At 39.5% G+C, this 19,558-nt stretch overlaps 1 protein-coding gene across 3 annotated transcripts in view; it reads right to left on the minus strand.

Moving 5' to 3' along the window:
• ZNF277 (zinc finger protein 277) overlaps window positions 1-19,558 on the minus strand; it is a 128,862-nt gene that overhangs the window by 29,814 nt on the left and 79,490 nt on the right. For 2 of the 3 annotated variants that reach the window (XM_058189677.1, XM_058189676.1), the window contains exons 5-7: window positions 12,022-12,113; window positions 7,293-7,403; window positions 3,697-3,829 (exon numbers count right to left, since the gene is read on the minus strand). In XM_058189677.1, coding sequence (XP_058045660.1) covers window positions 3,697-3,829; window positions 7,293-7,403; window positions 12,022-12,113 — 336 coding nt within the window. The remainder of the gene's footprint in view (window positions 1-3,696; window positions 3,830-7,292; window positions 7,404-12,021; window positions 12,114-19,558) is intronic. The other variant, XM_058189678.1, reaches the window with a different exon arrangement.

The raw sequence follows: 19,558 nt of genomic DNA on the forward strand, positions 1-19,558 counted from the left end.
GACTGATCAAAGGTGTGAGGACCTGTCAGAAATCACTTTTTTCATCCCTCTGGATAATCCCTATGTGCATAGGGACTACTGAGAGGGCTGAAAAAGTTATTTTTGACTGGTCCTCGTACTTACGACTTTCTTCACAAAATTTTGTTTTGTGCCCTATCTTGTAACCATGGTGAAGAGAAGCAGTTGTGAAATGAGTGACATAGTTGTTAAGAATGCGGCAACGGGCATAAATGTGAGGATGGTCATAAGTGCGAGGACCAGTTAAAAGTTTGAGGACTTGTCAGAAATGACTTTTTCAGCTCTCTGAGTAGTCCTAGGTACATAGCCGTGGCCACCCGTTCACATGACCAGTTAGCCACGCCCACCCAGTCACATGATGACCGAGACATGCCCCAAAATAAGCCACACCATAGAATCAGTTGTTAAAAAAATATGAATCCCACCACTGCTGCAACCTTTGTACCAGTGCTCAAAAAACAAATTCATGCCTTAATGATTACCCTCCAGTTGCACTCACTTCCATTATGATGAAGTATTTTGAGAGATTATATGGTTTCATGCCTTCCCCCTACATTTGACTTCTTACAGTTTACTTATCAGAAGTACCACTCTATAGATTATGCACTTTCCTGTGTGCTTCATCTTAGCTTGGCGCACCTGGAGGAGAATACTCATGTGCAAATGAGTTGATTTTAGTTCAGCATTCAACACAATCATTTCTTAGCATTTGGTGAACAAACTGGGCCTATTAGTTTTTAATATTCCTTTATGTAACTGGATATTTGATTTTCTCATTGATAGTCCCCAGTTTCTGCAAGTTGGAAGAAAAGTTCCCAACTCTATCTCCTTGAGTACAGGTTCCCCACAGGGCTATGTCTTGAATCTGCTATTGTTCAACTTGATGACCTATAACTGCTGTGCCAAATCTGCTACGAATCACATTGTGAAGTATGCGGATGACACAGCAGTGGTGGGTCTTATCCACATCTGCTGGTCAAGCTGCTAATATCTCAGCAAATGCTTCAGAAAAAAAATTCCTTTAAATTCTCGTTTATTTTCCTTTAAGCCACGGATTCTTAAAGCAAGTTCCATAGCCCTATATTGTATCAAAACTATTTCATCATCTGCTTTTTCCATTTTACTTTGAAATTCTTCCATTTTATTTTCCAATTTTGAGTTAAATTGCTTAATTTCCTCAACCTCTTCTTCTAACAAAATCACATTTGTTGCCAGACTTTGTACTGCAATCACAAATCCTTCCTTCACTTCTTTATTTCCAGCTTGGATTTCTAACATCTGCTCTTTCATTTCAGACATCTCATCTGTTATTATTTTAACTTTTTCTTGTATAAAATCCTTCAAATTCTCTTGTAACGCCTCCAAGTTTAATGATTTAGTATCTGCTGTATGAGCTGAAGAAATTCCAGAACTCTTTGTTACAGTTGTCTTAATTGTTTAGCTACCATTTTCTGTAAAAAAAATTTCCAACTTAATGTTCACTTTAAAACTTCTAAACCTCCTAAAAATGCAGTCTTTTATAGCAATATTTAAAAATCTCCCATAGATTTTATCAGTGGCAGGCAGCAAGAAGTAAAAATAAAAGACAGCAAGCAGTTTCTATCAGCGGCAGACAGCAAGCAGTAAAAGTTCTGTCACTTTCACTTTCCACTCGTTATCTTGTTAACAACTAGCCACCATTTTCTTACTTTTTTTCAAGCTTGATACAAAGTAACGGGGAATTGGATTAGCTACTTGCGTGACATTCTCCCACTTTTGTTCTGTCCGGTATAATCCTTTATTATCCAAAATAGATCTCGGAGTTTGGTCGTGGTGATTAAATTCGCCAAGGCAGAAAAATCCTCGGAGCTGGAGCGCTTCGGGTTGCTGGAGGGAACTTAACCCTTCAAACCCCTGGTTTTTCTCCAGGGGTTTTGGGGAAGTTCTACCTCTACCCTGCAACTCATCTCCTCTTCTTCACCCGAAGATGGGTTTTTTCGAACCGCTGGACTGCAGATTTACGCTGTAGCAATTTTCGCAAGCAGGGGGGAATAGGGTGAATGTTGCAGTCCCTCTGCGGTTGTTTGTAAGGGCGAATGAGTGCTGCGGTGCTGCAATATTCGTAATTTTGGGACTTTTTGTGAATACTTGGGGGAGTTATCGCATAACTTCAAACAGCCACAAAATGAACTGTTATAACTCGAGGATTACCTGTTCTTCAGAATGAACAAGATACAAATAATTTGGTGGTATAGGACTTTCCTGACTTTCAGTTTTATCACTGGGGATTTTTACTCGGATTTCTCTAGGTACTGCAAGTAATCCAGCAAAAAGCAAAAAACAAAAGAAAAAGAAAAACCAACACCCACCCACCCCAGTACATAGCTACTATGTGATCTTTGGACATTGTGACAAAAGCTTGGCCTTTTATTGCCAATTTAAAACATGTGATTTAATGCAGGAGGAATCTGTATTGCCTAAAATTGTGAAATGGCAAAGTATTTATATTCAGTCCAATTACCTCTTAATTTCATGAGTTCAGATCTAAGACTCCCAAATTACCATGAAGATTGGAACATAGCACATGTTTTGTATGCCTACTATATTTTTTTCTAAACAACTTAAAATATTGCTTAATTATTTGCAAGAATTCTGAAATAAAAAATTGTAATACATTGTATTAACTACGAAGGCTTGCAATCTGAGGATATTTATATAAGTGTATCTCAACCACCTAAGGCTGCCAAGCAATTAATCAACTAACCATTAAGTTGGAAGGATTTCTTGACATAAATTCTAAGGTAAAGGTAACTGTCAACAAGCAAAAAGTGCTTTAATTCTGAATAATCCATATAAAGAGAAATAATCGCCTGTAAAATTCTCAATCCCCAACAGTTATGGTGTGCTACAGATAACACAGAATAACTTATATCTTATTTTAATATACTATATAGTTATTTTAAAATTGATACTTATTTTTCTAAAAAAAATTCTAAAAATTATAATCTGATATGATTTTACAGCATTATAATAGAGTTCTGAGTTCCATAATTGCTTCACAGTAGCTTTTATGGTCTATGTTATTACTACAATTTTGTAGCTATTTCTTTTACCATTTAAAGGCACAGGGTGTTCTTAAATTATACCAATTTAAATTATATCAACTGTTAATTCTACAGTTGATTTTGTAACCTTACAATTGATTCTGTAGCCCCAAATTAACAGCCAATAATAGCCACTTTTAGTTGGTCAAAAATTGAGTCATTTGATTGAACCCAATTAAATGATCACCTGTCTGTGCATGAAGCACATTAATAGTTGGTATTTTATTGTTGATCTAAAATGCAATTTGGTATTAATTCAGTATAATTAAAAGGAAATATAAATTATATATATGTGTGTGTGTGTGTGTGTGTATGTAGGTCTTTGGTTATTCGGGTTTTCTCCCCGTAAAATTGGAAGTGTCTTGACGACGTTTCGACGAAGTCTCATTCGTCATCTTCAGGCTTCAGCTTCGTGCTTCTGGGAGCAAGAAGCACGAAGCTGAAGCCTGAAGATGACGAATGAGACTTCGTTGACACGTCGCCAAGACACTTCCAATTTTACGCGGGAGAAAACCCGAATAACCAAAGACCTACATACAAACACACGCGAAAACCTCAGAAAACATATATATATATATGTATACATACAACTCACCAAATAATTAATAATATAAAATCTGTCATATTCTTGGTTTTTAGCATTGATTTTACGATGTTGCTTCTTCCTCATGTGGTCCTTGAGTTTGTTCTTATCCCCAAATATTTTTTCACAGTATAAACATTGGAAACTAAGAGTTAGCAAAAGAAAAATGAAATTATTATAATACTATCAATTAGCAAAATTACTTGTGATGCTGACCAAACAGGTTCATTTAAAATTTTTTAAGACACTCTTTATAGGCATTAGAAAGATATTTAAGAAAACTTTTATTAATAAATCATTCAAGCAATCTCTGCAGCATCCAAAATCAACCAAAATTAACAATTGTTAAACTGGAAAGGTTGTTTAATGTAATGGTTAAGGTGTTAGCCTATAAACCAGGAGACTGTGAATTCTTTTTTTTAAAAAATAATTTTTATTAAACAGATTTTTTTTTAAAAAAACAAAAAATAAATACTAACACTTTCTTCTTTTCAATAGTTTTGCGTCGTTGATCAATACTTATACATTTTCTTCCTCTTATCCTAATGTATCTTTTATACATATATTTCTAATATATCATATATATATCACTATATTATATTATTCTAATCGTTTTATTTACATATATACTTATATATAAATGTGTACCCAATTTCCTTTCCACAATTTTTGTTTCTTTCTATTTGTTCTTATATTTCTACTCCTAATTTAGACATTATTTAATCTTTCCTTGTCCTTTCCCCCACCCCTTTTCCTCCAATCACTTATACCACCTCTCCTAGGCTAGATAATATTCTGTTTCCTCTTTTTCTTGTATCTCCTTCGTAAGCTTATCCATTTCCGCACATTCCATGATTTTTCTAATTACATTATCTTCTGACGGTTTATTGTTATTTTTCCAGTTCTGTGCGTAGACTATTTGTGCTACTGTAAACTATGTGGATAATTAAATACTGTATTTCTTTTTCATATGACCCTGGAATTATTCCTAGTAAAAATGTTTCCGGCCTCATTTCTATATATTGATTTATAATTTCTTCTATTTGTACCTTAATTTTTTGCCAATATTGTTTCGCTTTATGACAGGACCACCACATATGATAATATGTTCCCTTTTGTTGTTTACATTTTCAATATAGTGGTGAAGTGTTGGGAAACATCTTTGCCAATATAGCTGGTGGCAAGTGCCACCTATAAAACATTTCATACATATTTTCTTTATAGGGTACAGACATTGTTAGTTTGTAATTTGTATTCCATAATTTCTCCCACTTATGTAATTCAATATTATTACTGAAATTTTTCACCAAAGTTATCATGTTTTCTTTGACTACCTCTTCTTCCAATTTGTATCTTAATAAATAATTGTAGATTTTTAAAATCAATTTGTCTTCTGTACCTTGAAGAATTTTGTCTAATTCATATGCTTCCTTTTGGAATCCCAGTTGTATCAAATCTGTCTTGTATCTGGATTTTATTTGCATATAAGGCCACCAATCAATGTCTGTACCCTGTTCTTTTAATTCCTGTCTTGTTTTTAGTTGCCCTTGATTATTTAACAAATTTTTATATCTTTTCATTTTACTAATGCCTAATGCGTTTAGGTAAATTTGTGCCTCCACTGTGGATAACCATTCCGGGATTTTATCATAGTGTTTCTTTTTTATCCCTTGCCATGTCTGTAGCAGTCTAATTAAATGTCTTTGAAAATATCCATGCTGTCTACTTTTTCCCTCCCACAGAAATGCATGCCACCCTCTTTGTAGATCGTACCCCTCTAATGCTAGAATTCGTTTATTTTTTAATTCTATCCAATCCTTGATCCATATCAGTGATGTTGCTTTATAATTTGTTTCCCAATCTGGAAATCCGAATCCTCATCTTTCCCTGCTATCTTGTAAAGATTTTATTTTATTTTATTTTGTGCTCCAGTGGGTGGTGGGAATCAAAATGTAAATATTGATCTCTGTGTTGGGGTTTTCTGTAAACTTCCATGTTAAGGCTTCTGCATTCCTTGATGTGTACTGCACAGTCTAGGAAGGCTAGACTATTTTCCTTAACACCTTTCCATGTGAATTTGATTTATCTGTCCACAGAGTTGATGTTTGGTGAACGCTTCCTGTGCCATAGGCCATCTATGTCAAAATTGAACAGCCCTCTCTCAACAGAGGGAGATGGATATGATATTATCTATCTCCAGTCTACAGCACAGTCCTTTCAACAGTTCCAAGAAGGCTCCATTCCCATTTGCGCTAATCAGGTGACCCTGACAACAGATAAACCTCCAGGTGGCTTCGACGACTCGCTAAAAGAATGCAAATGACCAATTTTCTGCAAGGAGTATAAATCCTTCTATTCCCCATTCAGTCAGAGCTGAAAAAGCTTCTTGGGTGAGAAGTGAAATGTCTTCAAAGAAAAACCAGAAAGTCCAGTTGCCTCTTGAAAAAGCATCTTTGGGGCAATCATGATTGAATGACTGAGAATCTCCATAGACAAAACTAATATCACATATCTCTTATGTAGCAGATTTCAGTGCTTCCTAGACATTTTCCTTAATCCTCAAACTTTTCTATCTGAAGATCTTTTTTACCCAATATTACCATACTTTTCGGAGTATAAAATGCACTTATTTCCCTGCTTAAAGAGGGTGGAAATGTTGGTGCATCTTATACACCGAATACAGCCATTTTTGGCCTCTTGAATCCCCATGCATCCCATTTTTGCAAAAAATGGGCCCATTTCGGCCTCCTAAACCCATGTGTCACATTTTTGCCCTCTCCAGCCCCCAGGAGCACTCTGCAGTCATCCCAAACACTCTGAACGCCCCATTTTTGTGAAAACAGGACACACAGAGGGTTTGGGAGTCCTGCAGAATGCTCCTGGGGGCAGGGGACGACAAAAACTTTTTTTTCTTGCTTACCTCTTCAAAATCTTGGTGCGTCTTATACGCCAGTGCGTCTTATAGTCCAAAAAATACAGTAATAAACCACTTTAAATTAATTGAAATGTCCTGGCTGTCAGGGTTCCAAGTAACATACGCATAGCAAACAAAACTCTGAGGCAGGTAAATTCCTCAAAGTATAAGTTTATTGGATACGTCATATTGGCAGAGGCTGGTGAAAACCAACTCTGCCTATTCCTGCGGTTTTCATCTAATTAAAAGTTTTTCACTTTCTCAAAACAATCATTCACATGGTCCAATCAGGATACTGTCCAGTTGCTAGGTGACTCCAGTCCCCTCCTTCCGAGCACCCGCAGGAACGTCCTTGGTTCCCAAGAGAGTATTTTGTTTTTACTATAAACCCCAACTATCTCTATTCCCTCCCCCCTATCCCTCTTCTCCAGTGTTTCAGTGCTGAACTCTCAAAATGGCCTCAGTCAGGCCAGCTTCAGGGTTGACACAGGCTGTGCTTGCCCTATCCTTTCCTGTGTCACTTTTTCTCAATTTTGGATAATTTATCCAGGTTTGAGAAGCACTGTTTTAATTTCAGGGTTGACACTGGCTGTGCTTGCGCTATCCTTTCCTGTGTCATTTTTTCCCAATTTTGGATAACTTATCCAGGTTTGAGAAGCACTGTTTTAATTCTTGGCCATATACAAATAGGTACCTGTCAATTTTTTTCTGAAGAACATCCAAAAACTCTTTACAGTTCACAATGTTATCTGGCAATCCAATATTGAATGCATGATCTTTTGCCATGTGATTGATAAGGACTGATCTACAAAATAAAAGAAACAAAATACAGGTATTTCTTTTTTTTCTTCTACCTATATTTTAGGTCACCATTGAATATTGTTTTCATACTCAAATGAAAACAATAATTCTTGGAATTAAGAATGCTGCTAGAATGAAGGTAGTTTATCCTTTTGTTTAGATTTCCAATTTCACTGTAAACAGCCATGCAGAGATGAATAATATCCAAAGTAACTCTTAATATTCAGAAATTCACAAATGCTACTTGAAATACTTTCAATGAGTGACTAAATAACTGTAGTGATTCTTTTACGAATAGAATTTGTGCTTAACCAAAGAAAAATGTGAATTTCAGATCAACAAAACTATTACTGAATAACTTCATGGAAATCTTTTTCTTTTTCTAGCAGCAAAAAATTATTATGCATATATTTGCAAGTTATTTCCTTCTCATAGCAGCATATCACAACATCATCTGCATCTTTAAAAAATTTGATCAACATTGTAATTATGCATCAGGGATACCATTTCAGACTGCAGCATTTCAACAGAGGAGGGTAGGCAATAAATTTCATACTTCATTAGAATGGAAACACTGGTGGTAAACAAACAGAAACACATATATTTATGTAAAGCAAAGACCATACAAAGATAATACAGAAATCTATTTTATTACTTGGAGCGATACTCACTCACTATGTAGATTCCACTCATAAAGTAGTACTACTGTAATTTATTGATTATTTAGTTACAGCAAACCAAACATATTGCCTCCTCTCCCCTCTCAAATCTCAGTTCAGTAATTACTGTCTTGGTAAAATGATGTTTGAAGTTCAGAGAGTGGAGCCCACACATCCTGGCTCATTCCCATGTTCATATCATACTGTTGCTGGGCTGAATAGTTGCATCAAAAACAGAATAATATAATATAATATAATATAATATAATATAATAAATATAATATAATATAATAAATATAATATAATATAATAAATATAATATAATATAATATAATATAATATAATATAATATAATATAATATAATATAATATAATATAATATAATTATATAATATAATATAATATAATATAATATAATATAATATAATATAATATAATATAATATAATATAATATAATATAATATAATATAATATAATATAATATAATATAATATAATAATATAATATAATATAATATAATATAATATAATATAATATAATATAATATAATATAATATAATATAATATAATAAAATATAATATAATATAATATAATAAATATAATATAATATAATAAATATAATATAATATAATAAATATAATATAATATAATATAATATAATATAATATAATAATATAATAATATAATAATATAATATAATATAATATAATATAATATAACATAATATAATATAACAACAGAATTGGAAGGGACTTGGAGGCCTTCTAGTCCAACCCCCTGCCCAGGCAGGAAACCCTACACCATCTCAGTCAGATGGTTATCCAACATTTTCTTAAAAATTTCCAGTGTCGGAGCATTCACAACTACTGAAGGCAAGTCGTTCCACTTATTAATTGTTCTGTCAAGAAATTTCTCCTTAGTTCTAAGTTGCTTCTTTCTTTGATCAGTTTCCACCCATTGCTTCTTGTTCTACCCTCAGGTGCTTTGGAGAACAGCCCGACTCCCTCTTCTTTGTGGCAACCCCTGAGATATTGGAACACTGCAATCATGTCTCCCCTAGTCCTTCTTTTCATTAAACTAGACATACCCAGTTCCTGCAACCGTTCTTCATATGTTTTAGCCTCCAGTCCCCTAATCATCTTTGTTGCTCTTCTCTGCACTCTTTCTAGAGTCTCAACATCTTTTTGTTGTGTCTTGCCCGCTCTCACTGCAGCCGGGGTCTTCTTATCTGCTTCCGAATGCTGAAGAATGTCCTAGTATGCCTCCCGGCCCCAGCCCTGGCTCCATGCCCAGACAGGCTGAGGAGGAGGGGGCACCTCCCGGCCCCAGCCCTGGCTCCATGCCCAGGCAAACGGAGCAACTAGACCCCTCCTCCTCCCCCACAGCATGTGAGCCTGAGGGAGGTTTATTACCAACAGCTGCTGACTGGAGTGACCCTCACTTCAGAAGAATTGATAGGCGGCGGCGTCAGAAGGAAGGGAGGGGCAGGCCTGGATAAGTGCTGAGTAATGGAGCCACACCCCATGGCCTATATAAAGGATCTGCTTTCTGGCATTCTCTGAGTCAGGCAAAGTCGAACATATCTTGCTGAAGTCACTTTCTGGTCTCCTGCCTGCCTTGAGGACTTTGCTAGGACTTTGGCAGAACTGCAGAGGCACGCCTGATTCGGATTTCCCTGACCCGGCCGTCAGCGAAGGAGTGGGACACGACACTTTTTAACATCGTGGCGACCAAAACTGGATGCAGTATTCCAAGTGTGGCCTTACCAAGGCATTATAAAGTGGCACTAACACTTCACGTGATCTTGATTCTATCCCTCTGTTTATGCAGCCCAGAACTGTGTTGGCTTTTTTAGCAGCTGCTGCACACTGCTGGCTCATATCTAAATGGTTATTCACTAGGACTCCAAGATCCTTCTCACAGGTACTACTATTGAGCAAGGGACCACATATACCGTACCTGTGCATTTTGGTTTTTTTGCCTAAATGTAGAACCTTACTTTTTTTACAGTTGAATTTCATTTTGTTAGATAGCGCCCAATGTTCAAGTCTGTCAAGATCTTTCTGTAACTTGAGCCTATCTTCTGGAGTATTGGCTATTCCTGCCAACTTGGTGTCATCTGCAAATTTGATGAGTTCCCCATCTATCCCCTCGTCCAAGTCATTGATGAAGATGTTGAAGAGTACTGGGCCTAAAACAGAGCCTTGGGGTACTCCACTGCATACTTCCCTCCATGTGGATGTAGTTCCGTTGAGGACTACACGTTGAGTGCGGTTGGTCAGCCAGTTACGAATCCATCTGGTGGTGGTGCTGTCTAACCCACATTTTTCTACTTTATCTAGTAGTAGGTTATGGTCTACTTTATCAAATGCTTTACTGAAGTCCAAGTAAATTATATCGACAGCATTCCTCTGGTCTACTAATTTTGTCATTTTGTCAAAGAATGCAATAAGATTAGTCTGGCATGATCTGTTTTTGACAAATTCATGTTGGCTTTTGGTTATTACTTTGTTTGCTTCTAGGTGTTCGGTGATTCATTGATTGATTATCTTTTCCAGAATCTTCCCCGGTATTGAAGTCAGGCTGATAGGTCTGTAGTTTCCTGGATCTGTTTTTTTTCCTTTTTTGAAGATGGGAACTACATTAGCTCTTTTCCAGTCCTCTGGCAGTTCCCCTGTGCTCCAGGATCTTTGAAAGATATAGTTCAGTGGTTCTGAGATCACGTCTGCCAGTTCCTTCAGAACCTTGGGGTGTAATCCATCCGGTCCTGGTGATTTGAACTCGTCTAGGGTAGACAAGTGTTCACTTACCATTTTCTTCCCTATTTTAACTTGTGTTCCTAATCTGTTTTTTGTAGTGCTGTTTTTGATAGGTTGGATTGTTTTTTCCTTTTGTGTAAAGACAGATGCAAAAAATGAGTTAAGTAGATCTGCTTTCTCCCTGTTGCTTGTCATCTTCTTGCCACTTTCTCCCAGCAATGGGCCAATTGTTTCCTTGACTTTTTTCTTGTTTTTAACATGTTGGAAGAAGCTTTTTTTGTTATTTTTTACTTTTGTCGCTAGCCTTTGTTCATTGTGAGCCTTAGCTTTCCTCACTTCATCTTTACAGGCTCGGGCTATTTGCTGATATTCTGCCTTAGTTATTTGCCCCTCTTTCCACTTTTTATATTTGTCCTTTTTGTCTTTCAATTTGTCAGTTAGTTCTTTATGCATCCATGCTGGTTTCTTTTGAGATCTATTATTTTTCTTCTTCATTGGTATTGTGTTAAACTGCGCTTTTATAATCTCACTTTTCAAAGTTTCCCAAGCTTCTTGAGTTGTTTTCCCCCTGAGGATTCTCATCCATTGAATCCTTCTCAAGCTCTTTTTAAGTTTATTGAAATTAGCTCTCTTAAAGTCCAAGACTCTAGTTTGACTTTGTTCTATTACTTGTATTTGCTTAATGTCAAATTCCAATTTTGCGTGGTCACTTGCCCCCAAGGTTCCTGTAGCTTCAACACCTTCTATCATTTCATCTCTGTTAGTGAGAATTAAGTCCAGTATGGCTAGGCATTCCCGACTCTAGGGTGTGATGCTCATTTCTGTTTCAAAGTCGAAGAGTCAGTGCTTTCCAAAGACGTCTCCATGGTCATGTGGCCAGCATGACTAAATGGCAAAGACGCACGGAACACTGTTACCTTCCCACCAAAGGTGGTTCCTATTCTTCCACTTGCATTTTTTACGTGCTTAGGGTTACAATTAACCTATCGGATAAAGTCAATGGCTAAGGATCAACAAAAGCCAATAGTTGCTGAGTTATGTGTTTCACACTTTTGTTATAGGCTACTACTCTAAATTGTAGGTATAATATAACAACAATGTCTGAAAACTGTTCTGTGTTACCCCATCTGAACTTCCCCCAATTATACAGCATTAGGATATTCATGAACAAAAAAACATACTGTAAAATATTCAGTACTAACCTGTTACCCAAAAAAAGCTGGTCACAAAACATGCATATGCCATGAAAATCTGCATCATATCTTTCTTGCTGCTGTTGATCCAGAATATCTTTCTATTGATTGAAAAACAAAATATTCCATCACATCTTTAATAAGAACCTTTGCAAATTATTCCTAGAAAAATATGTTATTTCTTCCATTATTACAATATCATATTGCATTGTGTTATACTATATACAATATATTCTTGTAATATATTGTATAATACGTGGTGCAATATCATTTGACCTTTGGTATAAAACATTTTTGCTGTTATTTATTAAATTAATGTATTAATTAATTAATTAATTAATTAATTAAATTTTTATACCACCCTTCTCCCGAAGGACTCAGGGCGGTTCACAGCCAAATAAAACAGTAAAAAGTGCACAATAAAAACAGTAATTAAAAAGCTTATTAAATATAAGGCCAAATTAAAATCCATTTAAAACCATAAAACCCAATAAAATTTAAATCCAAATATACTACTAAAAATTCTATGCCAGTCCTGCGTGAATAAATAGATATGTCTTCAACTCACGGTGAAAGGTCCAAAGGTCAGGCAGTTGACGGAGTCCTGGGGGAAGTTCATTCCAGAGGGTGGGAGCCCCCATAGAGAAGGCCCTTCCCCTGGGGGCCGCCAGCCGACATTGCTTGGCGGACGGCACCCTGAGGAGTCCCTCTCTGTGAGAGCGCACAGATCGGTGGGAGGCTATCGGTAGCAGTAGGCAGTCCCGTAAGTAACCCAGCCCTAAGCCATGGAGCGCTTTAAAGGTAGTAACCAACACCTTGAAGTGCACCCGAAAGACCACAGGTAGCCAGTGCAGCCTGCGCAGGAGTGGTGTTACATGGGAGCCACGAGTGGCTCCCTCTATCACCCGCGCAGCTGCATTCTGAACCAACTGGAGCCTCCGGGTGCTCTTCAAGGGGAGCCCCATGTAGAGAGCATTGCAGTAATCCAAGCGAGAGGTAACAAGGGCATGAGTGACTGTGCATAGGGCATCCCGGTCAAGGAAGGGGCGCAACTGGCGAATCAGGCGAACCTGATAAAAAGCTCTCATAAAAAGCTCTCGTATTCCCATAACGTAAAGTTGCAATAACGGAAATAAATGAAAACTGATCAAACTAGTCATTTTGAATGCAAAGTGACAAAACTGTAATCATCCCAACCATCCAACTCCATGAAATCCTAAAAATAGTTAATCTGTTAGACAAATATGACTTGATGATTTTAATCTACAAAACAATATGACCATCAATGGCAGTTTGAGAAGCAGGCAGATTGCTCTGAATAAAAATAGAGTGCCTTTGAACCTCTCTTTCTATTTACCTATTTACCACAGAGGGATTGTATGGAGAAAAAGTATGTCTTGTATTGTTTTAGATATCACTGCATGTCAACACGAAGTAAAAAAAAAAAGTCCTAGTGTGTCCACATGCACAAATGTCCACATACACAAACATAAATCAATTTTATATTTTTAAAAATACGTTTAAAAGCAAAAAAAGCATCTCACTTATTTTAATACTTCTGTTTCTATTCTTGGTTTTATTTTTTACTGCTTTTACTGGATTTTACTGCTCAACATGAGTGCTCAACATGAGTGCTTAGCTACATGTTGTTTTGGACAACAAATTGAGTGTGAGAGAATCAAGGTATATTTTTGCCATGTAAAACCAAAAGAATAAATTGTCAGGCCTGGAAGCCATACTACCTTAGTGCCTTCAGGATCCAGGCCTGCCACAGTCCTACTGTGGGAAGATGGGAGGGGGAATTACATGAGTGAAGTAGAATTAGCCATAACAAAACTTTGTAGAGAAGTTCAAGGCCATGGTGTCCGACAGCTGTGCTGAGAAGAAAGTGGAGGTTGTCTTCTGTACATGAAGGAACTGATTTGGGCAGTGGTGGACATATGGGAGAAGTGGTCAAGGTCTTTCTTTTGGGTGAGGAAAACCCGGAAGCTTTCAGATTTGGGTTTTCCACAGATGTGCCAATATGACATCTCTTATAAAAGTTAGCTTTGAGGAATTGCAAGCCTCGGAGTTTGATTTCGTTGGGGGTGTTACTTGAAACCCTGACATTAGCCCGAATCTGACTTGAATTTAAACTACTTCCTCAAACCTTGAGGAGCTGTTCGGGGTCCTGAGCCCCAAGCGCCAACCTGATCCTGGGTGACGCGAAGACTCAGGGAAGATGGAGGAGAAGAAGAAACCTGTGGAGGGAGCAACAGGCATGGGCTCAGGAACTGTTACTGGGACCCTCTTCTCTCCCTCCCAGAAGGAAGAAGCGATCAAGGCCATGGAGGCTGATCGTCAGATGGGTGCCCGACCCAAGGAGCAGCCACTGAAGTGGAGTTTGCGGCAGGATCTGGCCGCGCTGGGTGAGGCCAGTGGAGGGCACCCTAATTCAAGGAGCGATGTGGGAACCACAATGGGAATTGCCACAACCACAGTGCCACCGGCATTCCAAAGAATGGGGACTCCCGCCATCATCGCGCAGCCAATCCCTGGCTGGCCTTCCGGAGTAGTTGAGCTGCCTCAGAGTAAGTGGGATGCCCCAACATTTTGGTCTGGGGCCAAGGGGATGGACTCTGGCACAGCTGATGTTCACTTTTCTGAGCCAAGGGCCCGTGGCTCAAGAGACTGGAATGGCCAACCTTTACCATTCAGTCCCAAGTTGCTCGACGCCTAGCATGACACAGCGTGCCAGCCCAACCAAGGATCCCCACCATTCCAGAATGACTGCCCTCCCATCCAGCCAACCAGGCCATGGAGTCCCCATCCAGCCGCCCAGGGACGGGACCCTGCCAGGCCCACAGCCACCACCCTGGATGGGATTCCCACCGGCGAACCAGATCCCTCCCAGGTGGGCTTACTACTCAGGCCAGAGGTGGGTGCAGCGCCAATGGATGCCGTCGCAGAGGCAATTTCCGCAGCAAGGACCTGGCCAACTGCCACTTCCGAGTGACGTTTAATGGGACCCCAGGGAAGCTGGTGTATTTCCTGAACCATGTTTGGGCCAACTTCGACCAATATGGGAACCAGTACCCCTCTGACCAGGAGTTGATCTCAGCCATCGCAGAGGACATGAATGAGGGGGAGGCGTCAGAGTGGATAGCCGAACTCCACGATGAGGGGGCTCCAGAGCTAGACGACGCGGATGAGTTTGTCGAGCTGATGAGAATGAGGTTCATCAATGTCACCCAGCAAGAGGAAGCAGAGTCCCAAATCACCACGCTAAGGCAGGATGGGAGGCCTGCCAAGGAGCTAGTGTGGGAATTTTGGAGACTCACTGGGAAGCTAAGAGAGTGGCCAGAGAGACTGGTGGTCAATACTTTCAAAAATGCGTTGGATCCAGATCTGAGACGGGCCTACAGCATAAGAGGAACTCTGAAATGAATACAAGCATGGAATACAAGCTGGATTTGGACCTCCACCCTCCAAAAAAGTTGACTGCAGAGAGATCGGCCAGAAAAGTTTATTGAATTTTTTTTTCTCTTTTTGGTAGATTTTACAGTTTAAAAATGGCTCTTAAGCAAACAGAACTAACTACTAAAATCTTGGAAACTTCTTTAGTTCAAATATGGAATTATTATTTTTTTATAGGAACTTTTGGAAGCTTATCTTTTCTTAATAAGTTTTTAAACAAGAGATTTTTACACCAATATATTAAAGATTGGAAATTCTTTATTGTTAGATGTTAAGCTGATTGGTGAGCAGATGGTGCAAAATGTGTAAGATAGAAGACAAGGAGAAGGAGAATGCTTAAGATGTGATTTTGATGGTATTTTCTTTTAATATATATATAGGGTTTAATTTTTACAACTGATCTATTTTAGGTATAAGGTGTTACTATTTGATATATGTGAGATAAAGGAATGGGAAGATGGAATATTGTTTAACTTTTGGAGGACAGATAGAAAAATTTATGGATGTAATGTTGGTATTTGGTTAAATAGAATTTAATTGTTATAATTGATATATTTTGGATATAAGTTATAAGTATAATTTTAATAATGTCATTTGACAGATGTAAGGTAAATTGAAGAAATATTAATATTAGCAATGTTATTTGATTTATGTAAGTGATATTAAAGATATGAGAAGATAGAATATTGTTTATTTTTGGAGATTGAATAAAAATTTAAGAATTTAAGCTGGAAATATGAATTATATTTGGGACACTGTTTAAGGAAGAAAGGTATATTATAGAAGAATTTCTGATGAATACTGGAAGATGGAATATCGTTTTGGTCTTGATCGATGAAGATTGGATATTAAAAACTATAAGATTCTGAAGACTTCAGGAGTGGAATGGATTGATATATATTTGGTGTTAATTGAGGAAGATTGGATATTAAAAACTATGTATTTTATTGATGAACTGGAAATACTAATTTAATTGGAAGATTCTGAAGATTTTAGGAGTGGAATGGACTGATATATAATGGACTGGAAGAAGAATGTACTTTTTTGTTTCTGGAAAGGGAGTTAAGGTCTTACAGAGAGGAGTGACTATGGATTATGACTTATGTTGTGTTTTAATTTATGATTGTTAATTTTATACCCTGTACTTTGTTCTGGGAAGTCTCAGGGGGTGGGAGGGGGGAGGGAGGAGAAGGGGGAGATGGGGGGAGATGAAGGATCAATGTAAAGGAATGATTGAAGATATGTAATTAAGAAATAGAAATAATTTGAAATGAAATTGGGGCTGCTCAGCTGCCATTTCAGAAGGGAATGAAAAGGGAGAGGAGAGAGTGAAGGAAGAAAGTAGGTAGGAAATAGAGATGTAGAAGAGGGGGAAAGGAGAGGAAGAAGAAAGGGGAAAGAGAGAGGGTTAGAAAGGGTGGAAGAGAAGAGTGGGGAAGGAGGAGAGGAAGTAAAAAGCGAAGGAGAGGAAGGATGAAGAAAGTAGAAGAAAGTAGAGAAGGGAGGAGGAAAGGTTTGTTAAGGAAGGAAGTGGTAGCTGGGCAGGTCCGAATAAGTAACAAATGAAAGTTAATGACTAATGTTGAATAAGAGACTGTATATTGAATAGGTTGTTGGAAAATGGAAATAAAACTTTTTTATTTAAAAAAAAAAAAGCTGATTGCAGAGAGATCGGCCAAACAGCATGCTGCCAAAAAAAGCCTGAGGAGCCGCCACCCGCGAAACCCGGGACCATCAAGTGCTATTGGTGCGGTCAACAAGGCCACCAGGTGTCCGAGTGCTTGGCGCCAGTGCCTGTGCCCCGAGCGAAATACTTTGCATGGGCTAGACCAAAGAGGACCCCGCTGGACAGGGAATGGAGCACTAAGCCAACAACGGAGAGCCCCATCCAGCCCGCAGAATTGGAGAAGAGCCCAGCCGAGGAATCCCCTCCCCCTCTCCGGGGGAAAGCAGTGGCCAAGACGACCCAATGGTGAGTGGAGCTGTCCATCCCTTTGCCCTTAAGATCACCCTAACGGGCCTCGAGACAGGGACCCATGGGAAAGTGGAGGCGGTCATATATGTCGTGTCCCACTCCTCCGCTGACGGCCAGGTCAGGGAAATCCGAATCAGGCGAGCCTCTGCAGCTCTGCCAAAGTCCTAGCAAAGTCCTCAGGGCAGGCAGGAGACCAGAAAGTGACTTCAGCAAGATACGTTTAGACTTTTCCTGACTCAGAGAATGCCAGAAAGCAGGTCCTTTATATAGGCCATGGGGTGTGGATCCATGACTCAGCACTTATCCAGGCCTGCCCCTCCCTTCCTTCTGTTGCCTCTGTCTATCAAGTCTTCTGACGCGAGGGTCACTCCAGTCTGCAGCTGTTGGCAATTGACCTCCCTCAGGCTCACATGCTGTGGAGGAGGGGGAGAAGTCTAGTTGCTCTGTTTGCCTGGGCATGGAACCAGAGCTGGGGGCTGGAGATACTTCCTCCTCTTCAGCCTGTCTGGGCATGGAGCCAGGGCTGGGGCCGGGAGGCATACTAGGACATTCCTCCGTGTTCGGAAGCAGATAAGAAGGCCCCGGCTGTGGTGAGATCGGACGAGACACAACAATATACACAGGCTGCACACGATGCCTAATCAGCCCCCACATAGTCGAGCAACTAGGCATACGCATGCATCCCCTACACCAGCCCATCAGCTTAGAACAAGTGGATGGTTCATTAATTGGCGGGGCCCTGGCCACCCGACTCACAGAGTTCATCAAATTAGAGATGGGGCACTACAAAGAGCTCCTCCGGTTCATAGTCGCCCCCAAAATTTCCTAATCCTGGGCCTCTCCTGGCTCGATAAATGGGGACCCACAATTTCCTGGGATGGCACCCACAGAAAGATAGTCATCGGATTAGGCCTACTGCTGCCAGTGAGCATGGATATCTCACCCTGGAGATCGTGACCCCCAAAAAACCAGAACCCTCCGGAGCCAGCCGCCCCAGCCCAGGATGTCCTGCTGGGCAGCCAATAGCTACCAAAGGAATACCAGGTCTTGGGGGAGGGATGCTCAGTGCGGAGGACTGCAATTTCCTCCCCCTCATCGCCCAACTGACTGCATGATAGAATTTGAGCCGGGGGCGAAACTACCTGTTCTGTCCCCCTCCCCACCTCACAGAGAAGACGCAGAGATGCATGTCCCACAGTCCTTTATATTTACAAAAGACGTGACTTTCTGTAGTGGATGACAGACTTGGCAGCAACAGTGCAAAGGCCTGCCAAGTTCCAAGTTCCTTATCTCTTATGGAGACAGAAGCCCATGTGTCCAAAATCCGTTGCCAAGAGCTCACAGAAAAATCCTTTGCACAGTACAGGCCTTTTAACTCCCAAACGACCGATCTGCAGTTCACACTTGATAGCTTTTTGTTCGTCACAAGGGCCAGATGACAACTCCCCAGCTGTGGGGTGTGGCACAGTGACTCAGCAATCTCTAGGCCTGCCACACCTCTTCCTTTGCTGCGCATACTTATCTTTTCGTCGCTGCCTCAGGTCAATCCAGGATTGATCTTCAGCAGCTGGAACCTGAGGCGTTGCCAGGGAGGAAAAGGGAGGAAGAGGGAGGCCTTGTCAGCTCCTCCACCTGGCCTGCAGCTGAACCTGGGGCGGTGTCAGAGAGGAGGGTCCTGGAGAGGGAGGCCTTGTCGGCTCCTCCCAATCACTCTCAGAGTCATTCTCCTCCATGAGGACAGGCTCAGGGGCCAGAGTCACAACACTACCCAAGCTGAAAATGTACTCAATGATGCCAGTTGAGATGGGTGAGTTGAGAAAGTACATAGATGCAAATCTGGCATGGGGGTTCATAGAGCCCCTCAAGTGCAGAGTGGCAGCCCCGGTGCTTTTTAAAGAAAAAAAGGATAGTGGGATTGATTGATTGATTGATTGATTGATTGATTGATTTTTGTATATTTATTTATTTATTTATTTATTTATTTATTTATTTATTTATATTTGTATACCGCCCTATCTCCCAAAGGACTCAGGGCGGTTCACAGGCAAATAAAACATTTATGTGCAAATTAAGATAACCATTAAAAAACTTATTCTAATGCCAAATTATTAAAAA

The sequence above is a fragment of the Ahaetulla prasina genome, chromosome 7 (genome assembly GCF_028640845.1).
Source record: "Ahaetulla prasina isolate Xishuangbanna chromosome 7, ASM2864084v1, whole genome shotgun sequence".
In the NCBI taxonomy this organism is placed as follows: domain Eukaryota; kingdom Metazoa; phylum Chordata; class Lepidosauria; order Squamata; family Colubridae; genus Ahaetulla; species Ahaetulla prasina.